This window comes from Mauremys reevesii, linkage group 10 (genome assembly GCF_016161935.1).
Source record: "Mauremys reevesii isolate NIE-2019 linkage group 10, ASM1616193v1, whole genome shotgun sequence".
NCBI classification, from domain to species: domain Eukaryota; kingdom Metazoa; phylum Chordata; order Testudines; family Geoemydidae; genus Mauremys; species Mauremys reevesii.
The window spans coordinates 12,008,609-12,032,001 of record NC_052632.1 but is presented as its reverse complement, the minus strand read 5'-3'; the positions used below and the strand labels follow the sequence as shown (position 1 = coordinate 12,032,001).

Here is a 23,393-nt window from a genome sequence, read left to right as displayed (position 1 = left end):
TCTTCTCTGTCTCCAGAAGGGGCCCCAAGTTGGAGCCTCCCTCCCTCCCACCTCATCCCAACTCTTCAGCACTAAGGCAGCAGGCACCTTTGCCTCCTGGCACCAGCAGGTCCCTGGGCATTGAGAAGGGGAAATATTTTTCCCATGTGCCGCCCAGAAGTACTTCAGAGGCTGGGCACTGCTGCTTCCAATCGCCACCCGATAATTGTAAAGTAGTAAAAGGGCTGGAACGATCTGGTTCTGGCTGAGACCATGAGGGGGTTGGAGCCAGAGTGTCAGGCTCAGTGTTCGGGGTCAGAATTTCCTATCTGCAATCCAGTACATCCCTTGGCCCGTGCCACTTCCAGCAGCTCCCATTGGCCTGGGACAGCGAACCACAGCCAGTGGGAGCCGCAATTAGCCAAACCTGCAGACGTGGCAGGTAAACAAACTGGCCCGGCCTCCAGGGGCTTTCCCTACACAAGCGGCATCCCAAGTTTGGGCAACACTGCCTTATGGTATAGCCACAATGCAAAAAGAACCTCACAGCAGCAAGTCTCCGAGCCTGGGGTCAACTAGCTCCAGCTTGTGGAGCTCAAGCTATAGGGCTGAAAATAGAGCGTAGACGTTCCCGCTCGGGCTTGGGCCCGGGCTCCGAAACCCAGCAAGGGGGAAGGTCTCAGACCCCAGGCTCCAGCCTGTGTGAGAATATCCACACTGCTAATTTTAGCCCAGTAGCACGAGCCCCACAGACCCGAGTCAGTTGACCTGGGCGCTCAGATGTGCTGCCGTTGGGTTTGTTTTGCAGTGGAGACAGAGCGAGTCTGTCTACACTGCAGTCAGAAGTGGGACTTCCGCACGTGTTGATTTTCCTGAGCTAGCATGGATCTAGCTAGCTTGCCTGATAACAGCAGTGAAGGCATGGCCGCACTGACTAGCTGTTGGAGGACATACCCAGGGTCCTGCCATGGCTTCACTGCTGTTGTCATTCGAGCTACCTGGATCAAAGCAAGCTCAGCTACATCTCCATGTATTGCAGTCACATCTCTGACTGCAGGGTAGCTATACCCTTCAAGAATCAGCTGTCCCTATGACTGGGACATTGGGTGTAATTTCAGGTGTCCCATCCTTTGCAGTGGAACTTTACCAAGGCTGTGGTCCATTCATAGGTTTCTTGGGATCTATAAACAAACAACCCCTGGGAAAAAAACCTCTGATAGGTTGTGATGCAGCCAGTATTCTGCTTTGTGGGGTCGTATGACAGCCCCAGGTGTGGCACAGTATAAGATACTGTTAAGATGCCAGTGCTAGTCCAGCAGCGGTAGTAGAGGGAATTTTGAGGCTGTTAAACTTCATGGCATAACTTCATGGTGTAACTCCACCAGTGTGAACAGATGAATTTGGCTTTATGGGTATCTCCAGTGTAGCTGGAATACAGTAACTTCCCTGCTGAATGACTTTCCCCGGCTTCTCAGTATTAAATGGCTGTAATAACAGACCATTTCTCTCGTTGGCTGTATCAGTCTAATGGCTGCCCTATGGGCTGCCGTGTAAAATACACAGGCACAGCTGTTTCATGGCCACCTGTAGAATGACCCTGTGCTGCTTTACAATAGCAACGTTTGCTTTTCTCTTACTACGACATATGGGGCCAGGCCGAAGCTGCAGGGACGGCGCCTCTGAGCAGGGCTATTCAGAGGCAGCCGCACAATGCCCATGGCCATGTTTCTTTCCCTGTCAGACCCTGGAAGCAGCACCCCTCTCAGATGCTGTCTGGTGCGCAGACGAGCCATTCCAAGGAGCACCATCTTACCAAGGCCTTCCTTCCAGAAAGGTCGCAGCAGAGTGCTTTGCCATAGCCACAGGCACTCAGATAGCAGGTGATGTGAATGCTTAGCCGCCAGCAGTCACCACCGCTAACCTACAGGAAAGCAGGACTGTGTTCCCAGCATGCCCTGAGGGTTCTACGCCATATTAGCTACACTTACAAAATTCTACTAACCAGCTCACTCGGAGAGTGTCATTTTTTTTCCCATCTAGTAGAAGGCAGACAAGTAGGTTTTATACCTGGGCTGCTAAATGTTCATGGCTCCTCCGCAAAGCTAATTTGCAGGGGTGAGGCTCAGATCCTGCACAGGGATCCAGCTGAGTGGACACCTGCAAGGAGTCCCACAGAAGTCAGTGGGAATGCACACAAGTGTAAAGGCCTGCACGATGGAGCGGGACCGGAGAGGGCCAAATCGAAGTTCAGAATGCTGGGCGACCTCCCAGAAATGCTGCACAGAGCTGCCAAACCCTGCTCTGCATCTCCTATCAAAAGCCCCATCAGCCTTGCAGAGGGACTCGCCTGAAACTAGGCTCTTTGAAATCCCAATTACACATAATCCATGGGCATCTAAAGTGAACATACCCCATGGCGGGTGTTTGAACAGGCTGGGGAAGTGAAAGCCAAGCATGATCACAGGAGAGCAGCATCTGTGGGCACTACAGGCCGTTCTGTCTGCAGCCAGGGATGTCAGCTATAGAACATGTGTGATTCGGTAGGGAAGGGATACACTTTGGGGAGACTTTCCACCACCACCCCCCCATCCTTTTGATGACATTCCTTTCACAGTGCTCACTGCTCAGGAAAGCAGGCAGATGCTCCGTGCTGCCAAACTCCAGGAGCAAGCAATATCCATTGTGAAAATACAATATTTCTGCAGTATTTTCTAGTCACAGCCCAAAACGCTACCACTTTCAACAGGGCTTCTGTTGTAACTTGACCCATTGCAACAGGATGCAACTTCCACCCATCTTCTCTGTCATCCTTCATGAAAAATAACATAGTATTCAACAGTGCTGGCCCCAAAGCACGGCTGTAACACTAGTGCATGCTCCTGCTGTATGCACGGTTACTCCAAAACGCTGTGGGATGTTCTGACAAGGGACCACAGAGGTGAGCACTGGCTTTAATAGTCTACAGTTCAGTGTTTCTCCAGCTTTTCACCGTGGCGACCCCTTATTCAAATTAAAAAATGTTCACAACCCCATTACAGTTACTGGAGAGTCAAGACATCGTGCATCAGTGATAACGATGAGCTGTCTGTATAATCTACGTGTGAGTGTGTGTTCCGAGAGGTTGACAGAGACTACTTGACCTCTCTATAGTATTGGTCTTCTCTGCTGTAAGGAAGATGATTATGGACTGAAATATTGTGGGCCACTACTGTAAGAGATTTTTTTTTTATAAGGGATTGAAGAGAGGTAAAGTACTCAGATACCACAGTGACAAGTGTGTTGTCAGTTCCTAGACAGAGAGACAGCTGCTCAGTCAGGAAGAAAATCCAGCTGTAGTTATTTCTTGGCCAGCAGAACTGCTACATCAATCAGCCATCTCTCACTACTGAATCTGTCTTTGATGTAGCTTGGGCAGAGGAAGGGAAGGGGAGAGTATGTGACAGGTAGGCTGCGCACAGTGAGTCTCGCTATGGCTTGAATAACAGGATTTGGTTTTCTCTCCCTTTCCAGGTACTGGCTAACAAACAAAGTGCACATAAAACGACCAACCACTGGCCTGCTCATGTACACCCTGGCCACCCGCTTCTGCAACAGGATCTATCTCTATGGCTTCTGGCCTTTTCCCCGGGATCAGAACCAGAACCCCGTCAAATACCACTACTATGACAGCCTGAAGTACGGCTACACCTCCCAGGCCAGCCCGCACACCATGCCCTTGGAGTTCAAAGCCCTAAAGACGCTGCACCAGCAAGGAGCCTTGAAACTGACTGTCGGAGAGTGCGGTGGGGCCACGTAAGACAGGCTTCTGTGGCCCACGTTCCTGCAGGCTATACACCCTGGGAGAAACGGGGAGCAGGAGAAAAGCCTGAGCAGTGGCTAGTGGGGTTGGTTTTCTTTGTTAACGTGCAGAACAGTGACAAAAATATATATACGTGGTGCCTATATATATTGACCTGAGTATTATAACTGTTTGGTGTTCGGTGACAGACAAGTTACAGGAGAGTCGGAAGCTGCTGCCCGGGCTCGAGGCTTTGCCTGGGGCTGGTTAGGCTCAGAAAGAAGTTAGTTCTACGATGTCAAAAATGCTTGAAGGTCACCTTGGTTTTTCAGAGTGCTTGAGGGTGATGGGTAAACGTTAGGCCATGTGTGTGACTGGTCCAAGGTGGGTAGTTAGGGCCTATTTGGCCAAGAACCCAGGTGCTGGCACTTCTCAGTATTCTTGGCTTAGTGCTAATAATGGGGTTGTGGGGGGAGCGGGGAGGGAACCTTTGTTTGTGGCTAAACAGCTGAGAGGTTGCCTGAGTGACTGGACAGGAACTGAGACATGCAGCAGAGCACCGTGGTCCCTTCTCTGCAGCGGAGCTACCTTACTGCCTCCAGTGAATGGCCCACGACATCGTCCAGATGGTCACCAGTTCAGATCAATCCCACGTGGTTTGGTGAGAAGGATGCCACAGTCAGAGCAGCCTGTTTGGAAAGGCCACTGGACTCTGGACAGAGCCCTTGAGATGCAGCATGAGACTCACCCTAGTGACTAACTCCAGGAGACACCGGAGTGGGGTCTCAAAGGCAGGCTGATTTGAATGAGGTTTGCTGTCAAAGGAGTTCCAGGAGCAGGAGACAACACGGGGGCTAGTGAAGATCAAACTGGGCTGACGGTCTCAGAAGGACGCTGTGTTTGTTTTTTAACTCCTCTCCTACAGAAGTAATAGGAAAAGCAAAACCCCTGGAACGTACCAAGTGGGCAAACCAGTGCAGTCAGTGCTAAGTCTTACACTGTGCCGGAGTCAAAGGGACCCAGCATCTGCCAGAGCTCATGAAAACCACAAGCACATTGTAACTCTTGGTTCCCAATCACTACCTGTTAAACAGCCGTTTCTCCTTCCTACTCCAAAATTCAGAATGGGCCTAAGTCTCATCTAAGTAGAAAGCTCAAAAGTGAGGGTTTAAAAGGACCCTGTCAAGATTAAATCATACAGGTGACATTCACGTCTGAGCAGAGAACCACCATGAGGCCTGTGGACTACTTAAGACCCAGCTAATCTTTATTTTGAAGACTTAGGTAGGACTTAAGTGGTAATGTATATAGCTATCAAGCTGGCCCTCCGCACACGGGTGAATTTCACCCATAGTTTAAATAAATCAGTCCCTTCCCTGCATTACTATTACTACTTACAGTAAAATGAGTGACGTTGTTCTTAAAAAAACAAATTTGCTTTCCACTTTTTTTGATTCTTTGTTTGTCAGTGAGACTAGATTGATCTGGTTAGTCAATTTCACTTCCCGTTTCTCTTCCAGTTTCCTTTCCTAACTCTTGTTTGTCAGCAGAAAGCAGCTGGTTTGGGTTACAAAGAATACAGAAGGTTTAATTTAAACTACAACAGCAACAAATGGCACTACAGAATTTTGTCTTTAATGGTGAAAGAGTTCCTGTTTGTATTAGGTTTTTTTGTTATCTACATGCCTATATTGTGGGGTTACACTACTTGATATTGTCCCTTTGAAATCTGAGTGCCGGCCTCCATAACTTTTAAAAGATAAAAATATATGTCATGTTTATGAACAAAAAATTGCCATGCCTGTAAGACCGTCTAGTCTACTAATTAGTGTTCGACCTGATTCACATTAAGGAGCAGGTAACCATTCTGGATTAACCTGCCTGTAGGAGAAGTTCCTTCCTAACCCAAGGAAATTATATCCCTTATTTTATTTTTAGGCCCAGATTTTTAAATTCATCTTGATATTCTCAGTATACATCCTACCTTGTACCTTAACATAATTACTTGTATTTTTTGAGAGATGGGAAGAGATTAAAAAGAAAGAAGCATCAAAAACCAAATCTGTTTTATGACCATGAGAGGCTTTACCCAACTGAGTAATGAATGGTCATTCAAGACAGACCATCTCCTCCGCCATTTATGCCCGGCGAGGAGGCCGTGGTGGCTAAAGGTGAAGCCACGGATTCTGAACTTCAGCTCCTTACCTTCAGCGAGTGGCCTGAGGCCAGGTACCGATTGCTGTTACCATCACTTTTTTCAGAAATAAAATAAATGGTGTGATTTTTATTTTGAAACCGATTAGAAAATAAAAAGCTACTGCAGTGCCATAGCTGGCACCCTTGCCTGTGCCATGTCTGTGGCAGTAGCGCAGCCTGGTTTCCTTGCAGTGGAGATGGGGGTCTTGGAAGGGAAAGTGATTGCTTGCCTTGCTAAAAGGGAGGTGTGGCTATTACTTAAAGGTCTTCCTGCGAGATATTTTAAAACACCTGCAAAGCCTCATGAGGGCTAGCCAAGGGCATCACGTAACAGGGGGCTTTTTAAAAAAAACAAAATGCATTTTTGTTTTCCTGGTCCCCATGTAACAGCTCCTGGGCTTGCTGTTTGGTTGAATCAAAGCACATGCCAGTTGTACACAAAGCGACTCATCAGGCAGAGTAGCCCAGTGACGCTGCTGCTCCTGGAACGGATCCCAGCCATTCACTCTTGAAACAAAATGCATTAAACCAGGGGTGAAATTCTGCTCGTATTTACTCCATGGTAAATCTCCCCATTCTCTTCAGTGGGATCAGGTTTGGTGGTTTAAAACAATGACTCTGCTTTACACAATAATCACCTGCAACAGTCATATTTCGGTTCTGCCAGTTATCAGTTATTTGTGTGCAGAAAAGGATCTGGAAAGACTCCCATTGGCTTCACTAGGTTTGGCCCTAAAGCCCCATCCTGGGAAACATTACTCAGGATGTTGCCCCTCTAGGCAGCTCTCACATGACATCTGAACAGCTGCCAGGCCAGCTCCAATGGACAGCGGTAGCCAATGAGTTGAAAAACTCACTGAAAACCTCCATTACCATCCCTGCTTTACCTAAAGGGCTAGGCCAACTGGCACAATACACCCCAGCATCTGAGCCTAGACAAGCCAATACAGCGGGTTGGCTTTTTGTTAGAGGATACGGGAGCGGCTGAGTTTCACATTTGCCTTCCCCTCTGCAATGGCTGTTATTAGACGGATGCAGTTTGGATTTCTCAGTTAAATGGGGGTGGGGGGCAACCTGGGTCTTAATAAATTCTTGCTGCTGCTTGGAACTGTGCAGGAAGCCATCACACCAGATGTCACTGGGACCAACCTGCTCCAGGAGGCTGCTGCTTGATAAATTTCTTCATGCCTAATTAAGGCTCCTCTTCCAAAGAGAATGAAACAAAAAGTTTATTGATGCTGCTCAGATGGGAATCCAGGCACGTGTGTTGCACGATGAATGTCCTTAATAACCTCCCAAATGACAGCAGCAGCAGCTTCCCACACAGGCTGGCATGCGCTCGCATTCTACTCCTGGCGGTCTTTTCTCTTTTTCTCTCTTGCTCTCCATCTCTGTCTGGTTCTGTATGTGGGTCTGGCCCCCTTTTATCTCCCCTCCCACCCCACCATGAAAAAGGGACATTTCAAACCTCACTGGAGCTTGTACAAGCATTTCCTGTAGTAACCTGGAGTGGGTTTTTTACTATGGCTAGTGTAAAACTGACCATGCTTTCTACGGACCAAAATAAAAAACCCGGAACAGCTGTTAAAACGGAACAGAAGTGGCATGTGCAGAGTGAAGGGTTTGTTACATGTCTCTGTGCTAGGAAATGGAACCAGTGGCTCGCTTTGAACTGGTGTTTCCCAAACTTGGGACGCCGCTTGTGTAGGGAAAGCCCCTGGTGGGCCGGGCCAGTTTGTTTACCTGCCACATCCGCAGGTGCGGACGATCGCGGCTCCCACTGGCTGCGGTTCGATGGTCCAGGCCAATGGGAGATGCTGGAAGTGGCGGCCAGTATGTCCCTCAGCCCGCGCCGCTTCCAGCAGCTCCCATTGTCCTGAAGCGGCGAACCGCGGCCAGTGGGAGCCGCAATCGGCCGCACCTGCGGACGTGGCAGGTAAACAAACCGACCCGGCCCACCAGGGGCTTTCCCTACACAAGCGGCATCCCAAGTTTGGGAAACACTGCATTAGAACATAAGAACGGCCATACTGAGTCAGACCAAAGGTCTATCTAGCCCAGTATCCTGTCTTCCGACAATGGACAATGCCAGGTGCCCCAGAGGGAATGAACAGAACAGGTACTCATCAAGTGATCCATCCCCTGTCGCCCATTCCCAGCTTCTGGCAAACAGAGGCTAGGGACACCATCCCCGCCCATCCTGGCTAATAGTCATTGATGGACCTATCCTCCCTGAATGTATCTAGTTCTTTTTTGAACCCTGTTATAGTCTTGGCCTTCACAACATCCTCTGGCAAGGAGTTCCACAGGTTTGTCTTTGCGTTGTGTGAAAGAATAGTTCCTTTTGTTTGTTTTAAACCTGCTGCCTATTAATTTCATTTGGTGGCCCCAAGTTCTAGTGTTATGAGAAGGAGTAAATAACACTTCCTTATTTACTTTCTACACTAGTTATGATTTTATAGACCTCTATCATAGCATATAAAAGCAATTTAACACACTGCTTGTGTAGCCAGGACTAAACCATTTTCAGCACTGTTACAGAAAGCTCAGTTGAGTGTTGGTTCCACCTACACTAGAAGTGACATCATTTCTCAGGTGCGGGGTTAATTGCTGAGATCAACTCTTAGTAATGAGCCAGTCTCCCAGTGTAGATGGAGCAGGGCCTTAATGGTACAGAAGAGATATTCTCACATGGTATTAGTGAATGGTGCCAGTCTCATAGTGCTGGAGCAGGAAGTTCTCAGTGACCACGAGAGTGCAGCAGCACAAGGCCAAAGCTATCCCAGCCCTGACCTCTAGCAATGAAAGGGGACTTAGTTCTCTACAATCGTTCCAGTCCTTGGTGTCTGAGTTGATGCCCCACAAGACAGCCAATCAAAGCCAGCTGTGCTGGTGGTTTTCTGATCTTGATCTTTCGGTACTAGGAATTGAACTCACACCGTCAAAATGCTTTTACATAGACTGCCAAAAGTCCAGCACAGGGTAACAAGTTTTGGGTGCTACTGACCTAGGCTGGATTTGAACTTGTGATACAGAGGTGAAAGGCTCCATATCATTTAACTACTCACTTGCGTTATCCAGGCACCCTTTAAAGCAGACTCTGGCATGCCAGCTGTGCAGGCTTCCAGCTAACACTGCGCCCCATGCTAGTCACTGCAAGATGGGGGAGTGGTGGAATATGCACTGGTCTACAAGTGAGACTGTGCAGCCAGCCCATTTCATGGTGTGATAGTGTGTCATCAGCCAAAGCCATGTGAATGGGTGTTGTATCATGAACATTATTGTGTGTCTTGCTGATTTTTCCTCTTGTTCCATACTTCGTGGCTCCCATTGCCTCTGTCATCTGTGACTCAGACAAGGACTGCGGGATTTGGAAGCAGTACCCCAAAGATCTTTGCCCTCTCCATATATTTGTCTTTCTCTCAAGCCTGTTGGTCTCTATCACAGACTGCCTGGCCCTTTAAGGCAAGCTGGGCTCAACCTGGCCTGTGACCTAGCAACCAAGTGATAATTGACCCTAGCTGGTGTTAGGGAGGTTTCAGGGGAAGGAGTTAAGGAAGGACTATATAAACAGAGCTAAGGATTAACTGCTCTGGTGGGAAAAGTTTGTAAGCCTTAGCAGAAGGTTGTGCTAAAGGTCTGCCCCTGCCAAGTGGGAGAAGGGTTGGGGAGACATGAGTTTTGGAGGGCTGAAGAAAAAAATAGCCTGAATAGTACAGAAGTCACTCTAGAAAATGAGGAAGAAGAAGCTAGGAATGAAGAATAGGTGCAAAGTAGGAAAAAGATGAGAAATATCAGAAGCAGCAGTAGCAGGGAATGGGGAACAAAGAGTAGGGCAGAATGCCAAAATATTGCAATTGTCAAATTGCTGGGTAAGGAAGTGGAGATAGGTGACATTAATCCTTCGCAAATAGCTAAATGGATTAGGAAAATGTTAGGACTATATCAAGAGCTAGAATATTACAGGGTGGAGGTTTATTAGTGGAGTGTACTGGTGAGGAACAGGCTGAGAAACTGCTTAAAACTAAAATTCTTGGGAAAATAAAAATGGATTGCCAGCCCCAAAAATTTCTGACAAACAACTGGGGTAATATATGGAAATGATGGAGGATAAAATTTAAAAAGGTATAGGTGGGTCCAGGTGCTATTCATCAAGCAATTAATTAGTAGGAGGTGGGAGAGAACAAACCATCAATAGGTGTGCAAGTGACACTTGGAGGAAGGGTTTTACCTGATGGGGTAAAGCTAGGATAGCCTATATTTTGGACTAACCCATACATTCCTCAGCATTTGTAGATGTTACAAGTGCCAAAAATTTGGCCATGTGACAAATATGTATAAAGGGAAACACAAGATATGGTAAATGTGTAGAGGAGCATTCATATGAAACCTGTGGGGATAAGAACAGTAGCTTATGGAGGATTCATGGTAGCTAAACAGGCTAGGGAGATGCAAAGAACCAGGATTACCAACAAGATATCTTATGCAGAAGCTGCTAAACGGCATTCAGAGTGACAGGTGGGGACGGAGGAGAAAACCAATAAGGGGAAGGAACCATTGCTACAACACAGTGCTATAAAAGATATGGTAAATAATATAAGAGTAGTAGGGGAAGACTTATTTGTAGACAAGGTGGCATTTGTAGCATTTAGGGCAGAAGTAATCAACTGCACTTCACAAACAGAAAAGAACAGGAAAAAATACAGATAATAAAAGCTGCAGAAAAGCATTTGCATGTTAATGCAATTTTGTGTGAGGGAAATACTGCAGTTTAACTAATATGGTGCTAAAAGAAATTGTGGGAATGCGCAACACTTAATAGCACATGGTCAGGAACTAAAAAAGACTATTTTTGAAATGAAGGTCGAGCCTGATGTTATACGTATACTGGAAACGTGATTAATGGAAAAGTTTGTCTTTTAAAAGTCCCAGGATATGGTACAGTCAGCTCTGATAGAGAAAGAACTTATTTTCCTTTATAAATTAATGTTGAAATAAATGTAAAGAAACTCAGTTTTGAGTACACTACTATAGAGATTCCAATGCAGAATAAAAACACTACTTTAAGGACCTATAAAGATTTGGAGTGCTCAGAATTAAGAGAGCTCACTAGAGAAGTAAAAAGTCCATATATTATATGTGGAGATTTGAATAGCCATAACGAGTTATGGGAAATTAGATAGCAAATGGAAAAGTTTATTGATGAACACAATCTGGGAATACTAAATAACAGCAAACCAACAAGGTTTAGTTGAGTTACTGGGTTCCTTTTCCTATTTGGCACTGGGAATTGCAACAAGCAATATAGCTGGTAAATGTAACTGGTAAATTTACCAGGAAGAGGGAATGAGTAGTGATCATTTCCCTACATTTATGTACCCAGGCGAGGGTAATGTTGAAGACACTGGAGGTACTCTTACTTGGAATTTTAAAAGGGCTGATTGGGAGTTCTTCAGACGCATGTGTGGTGAATGCCTGAGTAATAAGTATGTAAGTGATTAATATAGAGGAATTTAGTGATAACACAATAAAGGGAATTGTGGCAGCAGCCAAAGTAGCTTTTCATAAGGTAACAAATTGCCCTAAAATCAGGAACCCAGTTCTGTGGTGGAATACGAGATTGTAATTGAAGAAGAAATAAGGCATATAGAAAAGCTAAACCAGAGTGAACAGTAAGGACTAGACAAAATATGAAAGAAGAGAGGTAGTGGCACAAAATTAATAAGAGGACTAAACAAGAGTTGAAAGGAGTATTATGGGAAAATTAAAAACAGATACCAAGGTTTCAGAGATTTACAAGCAAGTAAGGAAAATGAATAGAACACGGGGCAATAACAGGTAATTTTGGCTCTGATCTTATTGAAGAGGATGGAGTTATAAATTCTAACAAAAGAAAAGCAGAACTCCTAGCAGAAATGTTCTGGAAAGTTAGTATGGAGAAGAATCAAAGTACAGATTTTCAGGGGATGGGGAGGAGAAAATTTGATCAAGAAAACTGAGATCTTAAATGGTTGGGGAAATGATGATGAGATACTGAATAAAAACTTCAGTATGCAGGAACTCGGAAAAGTTAGACAAAAATAAAAACACAGCCCCAGGTAAAGATAGTATATGTAATATAATGCTTTCTTGAATGCTGACCTGCAGGGAGTTTCAGGATTTTATTAAAATTATATAATAATGTATGAGAAAAGAAGTAATACCTGTAGCATGGAAGCATCTGGTGATAGTACCAATAAGGAAGCCAGCCAAGTTACTTATGAGAATTGATGCTTATAGACCAATTGTTATCATATCTTGTGTGGGTAAAGTTATGAGATGAGAATGATAAATGAGAGGCTAGTTGCATAGTTGGAAAAAATGACATCTTAAATAATGTGCAAAGTGGTTTTAGGGGAAGGAGATCCATGATTGATCGTATTGTAAAATTAGAAACAGAAATACAAAAAAGTATGAGGAACAAAGAGTATATAACTGTGTGGGTTTTGTGGACATTGAAAAAGCATGTGATATGTCATGAAGGGAGGGTTTGTATAAGTTGGTCAAGGTAAGGATAAAAGGAAGAATGTTCTGGTGAATAAGGCTGTTTGTTTGTTTTGTTTTTTGGTTAGTTGGGGGTTTTTTTGAGTGAGAGGACCATACAGGTTAGAATAAGGAAAGTCTTATCAGGTATCTACAATATTGTCAATGGCATTCCTCAGTGGAGTGTTGTCAATCCTACCTTGTTTAACATTATCATAAATGATCTCCCAAAAAGTGTAAGGACAGGAATGGGAGTTATCTTATTTGTAGATGATTGTGCTATATGGTTAAACGCATGAGAATTAAAGTGACTGGAGAAAGAAACCAATGAAGCCCTCAGGGAGGTCTCAGGGTGGAGAGATGATTGTAAATTTAAATCCCCAAGCATTAAAACAAAGGGAATGATCATCTCTAGGGAAAAAAATTAAAAATTAGTGTAACTTATATTTTATGAAGGCACATCCATTCAAGTTTATGGATATACTGTTAGTTTATCATCAAACTTGGGAGGGCCATATAGAAAATATTACAAACAAACAAAAGATAGGATTAATCTACTTTAATGTATTGCTGGGATTAATTGGGGAGCAGATAAGGCAGTGCTGATGATGCTGTATAGAGTGATAATAAGATGAGTTATAGATTGTGGCTGTCAAGCCTTTAGCTCTGCATCCGGGTTGAAGCTTAAAAAGTTAGAATTAGTTCAAGCTCAAGCACTATGAATTGCATGCAGTGCATATCTCTTATGATACCTCTATGTTGCTCACGGAGAAACACATATCAATTTAAGAATGAAATGTTAGATCTGACATTTTGGGCTAAAGTCAAGGGAAACAGCACACACAAGGTAACTGGGCAATTGAATGTTGGGATTTAATTGGACAAAATGTAGCCTGACACAATAAACTCCCTTACACTTTTAGGGTTAAAATGTGGGTAGAAGAGTTAAGTGAAAAGGAAGGGCTAGAAGAGATTAAAATCGATAGTTATTCGACAGTAAATCATACCAGGAAAAAGGCCAACGGCATATTGGGCTGTATTAGTAGGAGCATTGCCAGCAGATTGAGGGAAGTGATTATTCCCCTCTATTTGGCACTGGTGAGGCCACACCTGGAGTACTGTGTCCAGTTTTGGTCCCCCCACTACAGAAGGGATTGGAGAGAGTCCAGCGGAGGGCAACGAAAATGATTAGGGGGCTGGGGCACATGACTTATGAGGAGAGGCTGAGGGAACTGGGGTTATTTAGTCTGCAGAAGAGAAGAGTGAGGGGGGATTTGATAGCAGCCTTCCCATTCCTGAAGGGGGGGTTCCAAAAAGGACCCTGGATATTAGAAAACACTTTCACTAGGAGGGTGGTGAAGCACTGGAATGGATTAGCTAGGGAGGTGGTGGAATCAGGGTCGGCTCCAGGCACCAGCGTAGGAAGCACATGCCTGGAGTGGCACATGCTAAGGGGCGGCATTCCATCCATTCTTGGGGTGGCACAGTCCGGGTGCCTTTTTTTGCTTCAGCAGTTTGGGCTTTTTCTTTTCTTTTCTTTTTCTTTTGGCTTGGGGCAGGAAAAATGGTAAAGCCAGCCCTGAGTGGAATCTCCATCCTTAGAGGTTTTTAAGGCCAGCTTGACAAAGCCCTGGTTGGGATGATTTAGTTGGGGTTGGTCCTGCTTTGAGCAGGGGATTGGACTATGGAGCAGCGAACCGTGGCCAGTGGGAGCCGCGATCAGCCAGACCTGCAGACGCGGCAGGTAAACAAACTGGCCCGCCAGGGGCTTTCCCTACACAAGCAGTGTCCCAAGTTTGAGAAACACTGCTCTAAAGGGACAAGATGGTGGGATGGTGTTCCAAGAAGGAGTGCTAGGCAGAGACGGGCTCCACCTAACAGAGAGGGAAGAGCATTTTGGCAAGCAGGCTGGCTAACCTAATGAGGAGGGCTTTAAACTAGGTTCACCAGGGGAAGGAGACCAAAGCCCTGAGATAAGTGGGGAAGTGGGATACCAGGAGAGAGCCCGAGCAGGAGACCGCAAGAGGGGAGGACTCCTGCCTCATACTGAGAAAGCAGGATGATCAGCGAGTTATCTCTAAGTGCCTATACACAAATGCAAGAAGCCTGGGAAACAAGCAGGGAGAACTGGAAGTCCTGGCACAGTCAAGGAATTATGATGTGATTGGAATAACAGAGACTTGGTGGGATAACTCACATGACTGGAGTATTGTCATGGATGGATATAAACTGTTCAGGAGGGACAGGCAGGGCAGAAAAGGTGGGGGAGTTGCATTGTATGTAAGAGAGCAGTATGACTGCTCAGAGCTCTGGTATGAAACTGCAGGAAAACCTGAGTGTCTCCGGATTAAGTTTAGAAGTGTGAGCAACAAGGGTGATGTCGTAGTGGGAGTCTGCTATAGACCACCAGACCAGGGGGATGAGGTGGACAAGGCTTTTTTCCAGCAACTAACAGAAGTTACTAGATCACAGGCCCTGGTTCTCATGGGAGACTTCAATCACTCTGATATCTGCTGGGAGAGCGATACAGTGATTCACAGACAATCCAGGAAGTTTTTGGGAAGTGTAGGGGACAATTTCCTGGTGCAAGTGCTAAAGAAACCAACTAGGGGCAGAGCTCTTCCTGACCTGTTGTTCACAAACCAGGAAGAATTAGTAGGGGAATCAAATGGATGGGAACCTGGGAGGCAGTGATCGTGAGATAGGATCCTGAACTCAACCGACACAAGGAAGAAAGGAGAGCAGCAGAATATGGACCCTGGACTTCAGAAAAGCAGACTTTTTGACTCCCTCAGGGAACTGATGGGCAGGATCCCTTGGGAGAATAGCATGAGGGGAAAAGGAGTCCAGGAGAACTGGCTGTATTTTAAAGAAACCTTATTGAGGTTGTAGGAACAAACCATCCCGATGTGCAGAAAGAATAGTAAATATGGCAGGCGACCAGCTTGGCTTAACAGTGAAATCCTTGCTGATTTTAAACACACACACAAAAACTTACAAGAGTGGAAGATTGGACAAATGACCAGGGAGGAGTATAAAAATATTGCTCAGGCATGCAGGAGTGAAATCAGGAAGGCCAAATCACACTTGGAGTTGCAGATATCAAGAGATGTTAAGAGTAACAAGAAGGGTTTCTTCAGGTATGTTAGCAACAAGAAGAAAGTCAAGGAAAATGTGGGCCCCTTACTGAATGAGGGAGGCAACCTAGTGACAGAGGATGTGGAAAAAGCTAATGTACTCAATGCTTTTTTTGCCTCTGTCTTCACGAACAAGGTCAGCTCCCAGACTACTGCACTGGGCAGCACAGCATGGGGAGGAGGTGACCAGCCCTCTGTGGAGAAAGAAGTGGTTCAGGACTATTTAGAAAAGCTGGATGAGCACAAGTCCATGGGGCCGGATGCACTGCAGCCGAGGGTGCTAAAGGAGTTGGCGGATGTGATTGCAGATGTCATTGGCCATTATCTTTGAAAACTCATGGCTATCAGGGGAGGACCCAGATGACTGGAAAAAAGCTAATGTAGTGCCCATCTTTAAAAAAACGGAAGGAGGAGGATCCGGGGAACTACAGGCCAGTCAGCCTCACCTCAATCCCTGGAAAAATCATGGAGCAGGTCCTCAAGGAATCAATTCTGAAGCACTTAGAGGAGAGGAAAGTGATCAGGAACAGTCAGCATGGATTCACCAAGGGCAAGTCATGCCTGACTAACCTAATTGCCTTCTGTGTTGTGATAACTGGTTCTGTGGATGAGAGGACAGCAGTGAATGTGTTATTCCTTGACTTTAGCAAAGCTTTTGATACAGTCTCCCATAGTATTCTTGCTAGCAAGTTAAAGAGGTATGGGCTGGATGAATGGACTATAAGATGGATAGAAAGCTGGCTAGAGCGTTGGGCTCAACGGGTAGTGATCAATGGCTCCATGTCTAGTTGGCAGCTGATATTAAGCAGAGTGCCCCAAGGGTCAGTCCTGCAGCCGGTTTTGTTCAATATCTTCATTAATGATCTGGAGGATGAGGTGGACTGCACCCTCAGCAAGTTTGCAGATGACACTAAATGGGAGGAGTGGTAGATACGCTGGAGGATAGGTATAGGATATGAGGGACCTAGACAAATTAGAGGATTGGGCCAAAAGAAATCTGATGAGGTTCAACAAGGACAAGTGCAGAGTCCTACACTTAGGACAGAAGAATCCCATGCACCGTTACTGGCTGGGGACCGAGTGACTAGGCAGCAGTTCTTCAGAAAAGGACCTAGGGGTTACAGTGGACGAGAAGCTGGATATGAGTCAACAGTGTGCCCTGGTTGCCAAGAAGGCTAACAGCATTTTGGGCTGTATAAGTAGGGGCATTGCCAGCAGATCGAGGGACGTGATTATTCCCCTCTATTCGACATTCGAATGGGTTACCTAGGGAGGTGGTGGCATCTCCTTCCTTAGAGGTTTTACGGTCAGGCTTGACAGAGCCCTGGCTGGGATTATTTAGTTAGGGTTTGGCCCTGCTTTAAGCAGAGGGTTGGACTAGATGACCTCTTGAGGTCCCTTCCAACCCTGATATTCTATGATTCGGGGAACAAGCTGGAGAGGCTGAGGTTGTATGTTTGGCTGCAGACGACTGAAGACCAGACTTTGGGAAGGAGGAATTGTGTTTATCTAGTGGGAGACTGAGAAACTGTATTTGTCTGGTAGGAGGCTGAGGAGAGAAAGATGGCTTGAAAGGGCAAAGCAGCCAGGCCACAGAAAGGAAGAACCATGTCTCACTGAGGGATTGGGAAGAGAGACTGTTTAAGTTAGGATATGCTAATAAACTAGTCCCTGAGAACGGGTGGTACTATGTAACTAGGGTCTTGTGTACTGAAGAGCCTGAGAGGTGGGGAGACAGAGGGCATGTGCTGTCCAGTGCTCTATCATTAAATCACACTCTCTCTCTGAAGCCCACTCATCAATTTGGTTGCTCTTCTTAGAACTCCCTCCACCTTATCAACAAGCTGACACACAATGTGACTGCTTATAGATCTGTGTGAGCACTTATCCTGTGGTCAGCAGAACACCTCCACTTGGATCTCCCAACCCCCCGGGAGAGCGCCCTGGCTCTTGACACCACAGAACTCTTCTGGCCTTCGTTTTCTCTGATTTTTTTTCAATTTTTCTTTTCTCTATTTATTTTATAGGATATTTAGTACTTTCTCCCTTCCCTGAACACTTTATTCAGATATCCCATACAAACTGGCCTTTCATTGGACAGCAGGTGCCTTCACTATCTTAGCTGTCACTATTTTCTCCCAGTTGATCATGCTGTGGGTGATGGGCAGCTGTCTTCGGAAAGCCTTCAAGTGGGTATCGCTCATCCTCCGGTATTCTTCCATCAGCCCATCCTGGAACTGGTTGTCTGCATCCTCCAGCAGTTTCACAAAGTCCTGGGAGGTCTGGGTCTCCGTGGTGACAGGCAGACTCTCTGCCACATCCTTGCACACTGTCAAGTGTATGTTGCCGTCCTCAAAGTAGTGAGCCTGCACCATGATGGTCCCGGTCACCTGGGTGGAAGTGGAAGTGGGAGTCAAGGTGAAAGTCCACTCTGATTTCCACAGGCCATTCCAGAAGGCTGAGGGCCGGTGCAGACGACCCGCAATGCAGGCGATGAGGATTTTCCGGATTGCTGTATCCTTGATGAAGACACTGCAAATTCCCCCAGGATAGTGGCTGCTGACGTATGCTTTCAGGCTCTCATAGAGGGCCCTTCTCCATGCCTCACCTTTCTCATCTTCCTGTGGGTGAGCCTGAAACTCACTTGCCTCTTTCCTCAGGTGGTCAAATTTGAAAGAGACCTGTCTCTGGGAGTCAAGGAAGTGTTTTTCCTCCAGCTCGTTGTGGCGGGTCAGCAGCACCTCACACTCCTTCCTCTTGACTGGAGTGAAGTGGAGCTTGTTGTGCAGGGCACAGAGGGAGGCAGCTTCCTGGCACATCAGGCTGTCATCACCCACCAGCAGGCGCAGATCGCTGAAGGCCTCGCAGAATTCTTCAGGCGGGGCCTGCTTCAAGAGACTGCTCACAATCTTCACCTTCTCTTGTCTGGACAGGGGCTGTTCCCTAGTCATTCTGTCCATGGTCGTGGGGCTCGAGGATACTGGATCCACCTCCCCTGAAGGAAAAGCAAAAGGACATGACAATTATTAGCTTTCCAGGCAATACACCAAGGGCATCTAAATTTTGCCCAGCTGCAGGCTACATAGGCAATTTGCCACACATAATGGAGCAGGCTACAGCCACCCTTACCTCAGGTACAGCCCAGGGGTCACTACATGGCCTCCAGTTCCCATCTCCAAACCACACTGAAGATCTCTTACTTACAGCAAACAGAGCTGGGCTTCCACAATTCCAGTAGGGTCACAAGAGAGTCTCATGTATCCAGCTGTCCCCAATCAGTTTTTCACTGTGGATCTCACCACATCTTGAGATTCGGGCTTAGGAAATCTCTACAACTGTTACAGGTGTATCCTGAGGGCCACCCACAGAGTGGGGTTATTCCGCTGGGGGAGCCCAAATAACCCCATTTGCATCTGCCTCCTCCTAACTTATAGCACATGTCACACCCCTACGCTACCAGCAACAGTGCCCAACAATGGGGGCAGGCTGTGGTCAGAAGCAGCTCTTCTTTTTCAGGAGCCCCCAAATTTTAACCAAAAAAACTGATGTGATCCCTGACCAGAATGAACTTTCTCCCCTAGCGCCAATCATGACATTTAATGATTCCAAAAATAAGCTCCTTTTCCACCTGAGAATAACCCCTGGTCAAATCAGTCCCATTTTAAGAGTTATTTCAGTCCCTGACCCAACAGCTGAGCCATAAGATGCCAATATAACTGTAAATCCAGGGCTATAAGAGGTGAAGACTGTCGTTAGTCTTTAGCTGCTTAACTGGCTACTAGTGCTGTCTGCAGCAGCTTGCTCCCAGGAAAGCCCCTTTCCATGATGATTCTCACATGGGCTGCAGCTGGAGCATTGATTGAGTGTAAAACTAGCGTAATTTATCAGGGACAAAAACACTTTAGCTTTATTAAGGTGCCAGGGGGAACTGGAGCACTGCTCCTTGGTACCCTCCCTTAATATTTGATAGTGTAAAACCTTATGCCATTGGGCAATGACTAAAATAAGATGCAGCAGCCTGAAGGAAATGTTGATCGTTGGAGGAAACCTTCCCCTTTGAAGCCAGTATAGGACTGTGGAGGATTCTCTGAATTTGCAGTCACTTGTATTTATCCTGCTTCCTGGCAGCTCCCGTAGGCTTTAATCATGTGTCCCACGCAGTTCTACAAAGCAGCCACTACTGGCGCTGTACATGGCAGGTTTCAGGCCGGAAGCAACATAATACAGGCCACCAATGAAGACACCACGGTTCAGTCATTCCAAGGATTTGACCCTGTACCCAGGAAGCCTGCACACAGCCCTGGGTTCATGGAAGGAAGGCAAAACCAGCTCCTTACAGCATTTGCCCTGTGCTCCTGGCACAGCCTCACTTCCTCCACCAAATATTCGCTGCAGTTCACTGGAAGCTATACCAAGCCTCTAGGTCCATTTGGTTGCTGACCCTGTTTCTTGCCTGTCGACCCTCATAGGCTTTGGCCAAGTGACCACATATTCTGCTCCAATAATACTCTGTGATCCTGTGGCCTCCAGTGCTTGAAACCATTTTCTATGGGACTTGGTTCCTGGCTGTTCTTGGCTGCCTGATCTGCTGTTAGGTGACAAAGCTGTTTGTGTGACTGTGTCCCCAGCAGGTCCTGATAGCAAGCAGCCAGGTTGCATTCATTCCCAACGAGCTTCTCTAGGTGGTGATAAATGTGTGACTGACAGAAGTGAGCTTATCCTTACAGCTGACGTTGAACATCTTGCTTCTGAAGTCTAGGTTCTGTACAGGCCACCCCAACCGTTCATGAAACTCACTCCAGCATTGCCACAGCTTTGAGTGAGGGTTTTCTCCATGGTTTGTTTTCCCATCTAGTAACTGCAGCGCTCCAAAGCTTTGTTACTCATAGAACACAGTACCAGTATCTTGTACCATGTAGGGTCAAAGAAGGTTCAGCACAAGGGTAAATCATCTGCACTTGTCTCTGGCCAAACATGCAGGATTCCCCAGTAATCTCATTCCCCATTTTTTCCCCCGCCCCATTAGATCTTGTTGGTTTTCAACCTTGTTTTATCACCTAGGGGAAGGTAGCCACTGAGACGTTCCCAAACAGCCTTCCTGTCGCTCAGCTTCCCATAGGCCGCTGCACAGCTTCGGCAGCACAGATACTAAAATTGGAACGATACAGAGAAGATTAGCATGGCCCCTGCGCAAGGATGACACACACATTCGTGAAGCGTTCCATATTTTGGAGGGGTGGGATAGCTCAGTGGTTTGAGCATTGGCCTGCTGAACCCAGGGTTGTGAGTTCAGTCCTTGAGGGGGCCATTTAGGGATTTGGGGATTGGTCCTGCTTTAAGCAGGGGGTTGGACTAGATGATCTCCTGAGGTCCCTTCCAACCCTAATCTTCTATCTTTTTTTTTTTCTATTGAGCGAATCATCTCCACCTTGGTGCTTCTCAAGGGTGACCATAATAAAGCTCACCCTGTGGAAGATAAGGGTGAGCTTTGACTGAGCTCCTGCCCGAGCACACAGACAGCCAGGAAACAGCAGCAGCACCCTCCAGACCCCCAAACTGCCCCCACCTTCCCAGCTAGTGGTAACCCCAGCAGTACAGAACAAAGGACAATACGGCAAGAAATCCTCCCGTCCCTAAACAATACCCTGCTCCACAGACGGGCTACAGTGACCCTGACCCGCAGGCCGCCCCCTCCCTACCCTAGCGCGGAGCAGCAGGGTGCTGCAGATCGGGGGCACAGCCTGAGCCGTTACCTGCTCAGCTCCTGCTGCTGCACCTCTGGAAGCAGGATTCCAAAACAGCAGGTTCCCATGGCAACGGGGAGATACCAACCTGCGCTCTAGGAGGGAAACAGGGCGACATCATCCAGAGCGTGCTCCCTGGGAGTGAGCCTGCCGGGAATGGAAACTCCCAGGGAGTGTGAGCTACCCAGTCCCAACCCTAACCCTGCCTGCCGCCCCCTCGAAGCCCACACACCCAGCCAGCATGGAAGGAGTTTACCACCACCGTGGTTCCTGGGGGCTGGATAGACCAGTGTGTTTCTAGGTCCTTGTTTCATGAAGGAGCAATTTCACTATTAGGCACATCTTTGGAGTAACATTTCCTGGACCCTAATGTACAGTGCAGCATACTGGTTAATGGGCCACATGCAGCAATCCTTACTTGGTGTCAGTGGGAGCAGGGGTTTGGCTGACTGAATACAGTCATAAGGGGTTTGATGCCCTGAAATTAAAATATTGTACACCTTGGTTAGCACTCAGCTGCAGAAACCGTCACCTCTTCCAGGAACCGTACAGTAACTAACACGATTGTCACTGCATTCACCAAAAAAGAACAGGGTGTGGACCAGATCCTCAGCTGGTGCAACCAGACCTAGCACCAGTGAATTTATACCAGCTCAGGATCTGGCCCTATCATTTGAAGTGGTCATGAATAAGAAGGCCTGCTGGAGCTAGGCAGGGCCGGCGCCAGGCACCAGCTTAGCAAGCAGGTGCTTGGGGCGGCCACTCCAGGAGAGGGGCGGCAGGTCCAGCTATTCGGCAGCAATTCGGCGGAGGGTCCCTCACTCCCGGTCGTAGCGAAGGACTTCCCGCTGAATTGCTGCAGATCGCGATCGTGGCTTTTTTTGGGGGGTGGGGGGCGCTGCTTGGGGCAGCAAAACCCCTGGAGCTGGCCCTGGAGCTAGGTACAGACAGTGAATGGACAGAAGTGCAACACCCCCTGCTATGCCAGTTCTGAGTCTCCAGTGACTAAAGCTTGCTGGTCACGGTGGGCTGTATCCAGCTGCAGGGTTGTTTGGAGAAGGCCCCACTCGAGATGAGGCTGAAGTAAAACTCCATGTTCCTATGTGGCCTCTGGCTGATTTGAACCCCTGACAGGCTTTGAGTGTGTTTATATGGCCTTTTAAATGGCACAGTCAAAAACCTGACATGCTGCTTTCAAGGAAGTGTTGCAATTTAGGCTTCCAGTTTAACTACAAAAAATAAATATATTTTTGCCTGGACCCTCAGTCTTATAGCACCCTGCTGTACAAGTTCCAGATGAACTTGCTTGACTTGAAAGAGCCTTTGGATTGGAGATTGCTAGGAAGAGAAGAAATAACCCATTCTATTCCTGGACTGCATATTAGTCTTCCATATGGGTGCGATGCCAAAACATAAGGGCCGCCATCTGCTAGGCAGGCCTGGCCAGGCCCCATGAATGGCTTTTAATGCTAATACATTCATCTAGCTTTGGCTCTCTCCTCTTGGTTTGGAGGAATACCAATGATCCAAATATTGTATAAAACTATTGAAAGTAATGGCACTAAACATCCATCATTTCTACCCCCATTTGATTTTAGAGGCACCCGCTTGGCTCATAATAATGAATTAGTTACGGGGGTGGTTGGGTGTTATATGTTCAACAGCACCCTTGAAGGAACAGAACATTTTAAAAAAAAATCTAGCTGGTCTCTCTCAAATTATTTCATTCTATTATTCCCCAGAAACTAAGCTGTGCCCTTCAACTTCAATAATGTGGCATGTACGCTCCATCTGTGATCAGCATTACAGAGGCTGTTAAGCACCAGTCTGGAAGGCTTCAATTGCAAATTCGAGAGGAGAGTTGAGCAAGGCAGTCTTGAAGCTCCTCTGTTTCTGGACATGCACATAACTCGAGAGCAGACGAATTTTGTTCAACCAAGGACCCTGGGGCCAGGAGCCTTACCGTTATGCCCAGTTTTCAAAACAGTGGACCAGTTTGCAGCCACCCTTACCTTTAATGCAGAGGCTACAAAAACT

At 46.9% G+C, this 23,393-nt stretch overlaps 2 protein-coding genes and 1 non-coding gene across 3 annotated transcripts in view; 2 read left to right on the top strand and 1 right to left on the bottom strand.

The window, feature by feature from the left end:
• Positions 1-4,138, top strand: part of ST8SIA2 (ST8 alpha-N-acetyl-neuraminide alpha-2,8-sialyltransferase 2) — a 37,728-nt gene extending 33,590 nt beyond the window's left edge. The window contains exon 6 of the mRNA XM_039492246.1: positions 3,490-4,138. Coding sequence (XP_039348180.1) covers positions 3,490-3,775 — 286 coding nt within the window. The 3' untranslated portion in view covers positions 3,776-4,138. The remainder of the gene's footprint in view (positions 1-3,489) is intronic.
• Positions 4,139-17,659: 13,521 nt separating this feature from the next.
• Positions 17,660-21,405, bottom strand: LOC120373738 (F-actin-capping protein subunit alpha-2-like). The gene is made up of 2 exons (XM_039492549.1): positions 21,366-21,405; positions 17,660-18,607 (listed from the first exon to the last, which is right to left on the bottom strand). The coding sequence occupies exon 2, from the start codon at positions 18,570-18,572 to the stop codon at positions 17,703-17,705; it is 870 nt and encodes a 289-aa protein (XP_039348483.1). The 5' UTR covers positions 18,573-18,607; positions 21,366-21,405; the 3' UTR covers positions 17,660-17,702.
• LOC120374174 lies at positions 20,735-20,843 on the top strand. Its single transcript, XR_005585912.1, has one exon. It is a non-coding gene; the product is annotated as a U6 spliceosomal RNA (small nuclear RNA).
• Positions 21,406-23,393: the final 1,988 nt, after the last annotated feature.

Coding starts and splice junctions, on each gene's coding strand:
- LOC120373738 (XM_039492549.1), bottom strand. CDS start 18,572: ATGGACAGAATGACTAGGGAACAGCCCCTGTCCAGACAAGAGAAGGTG.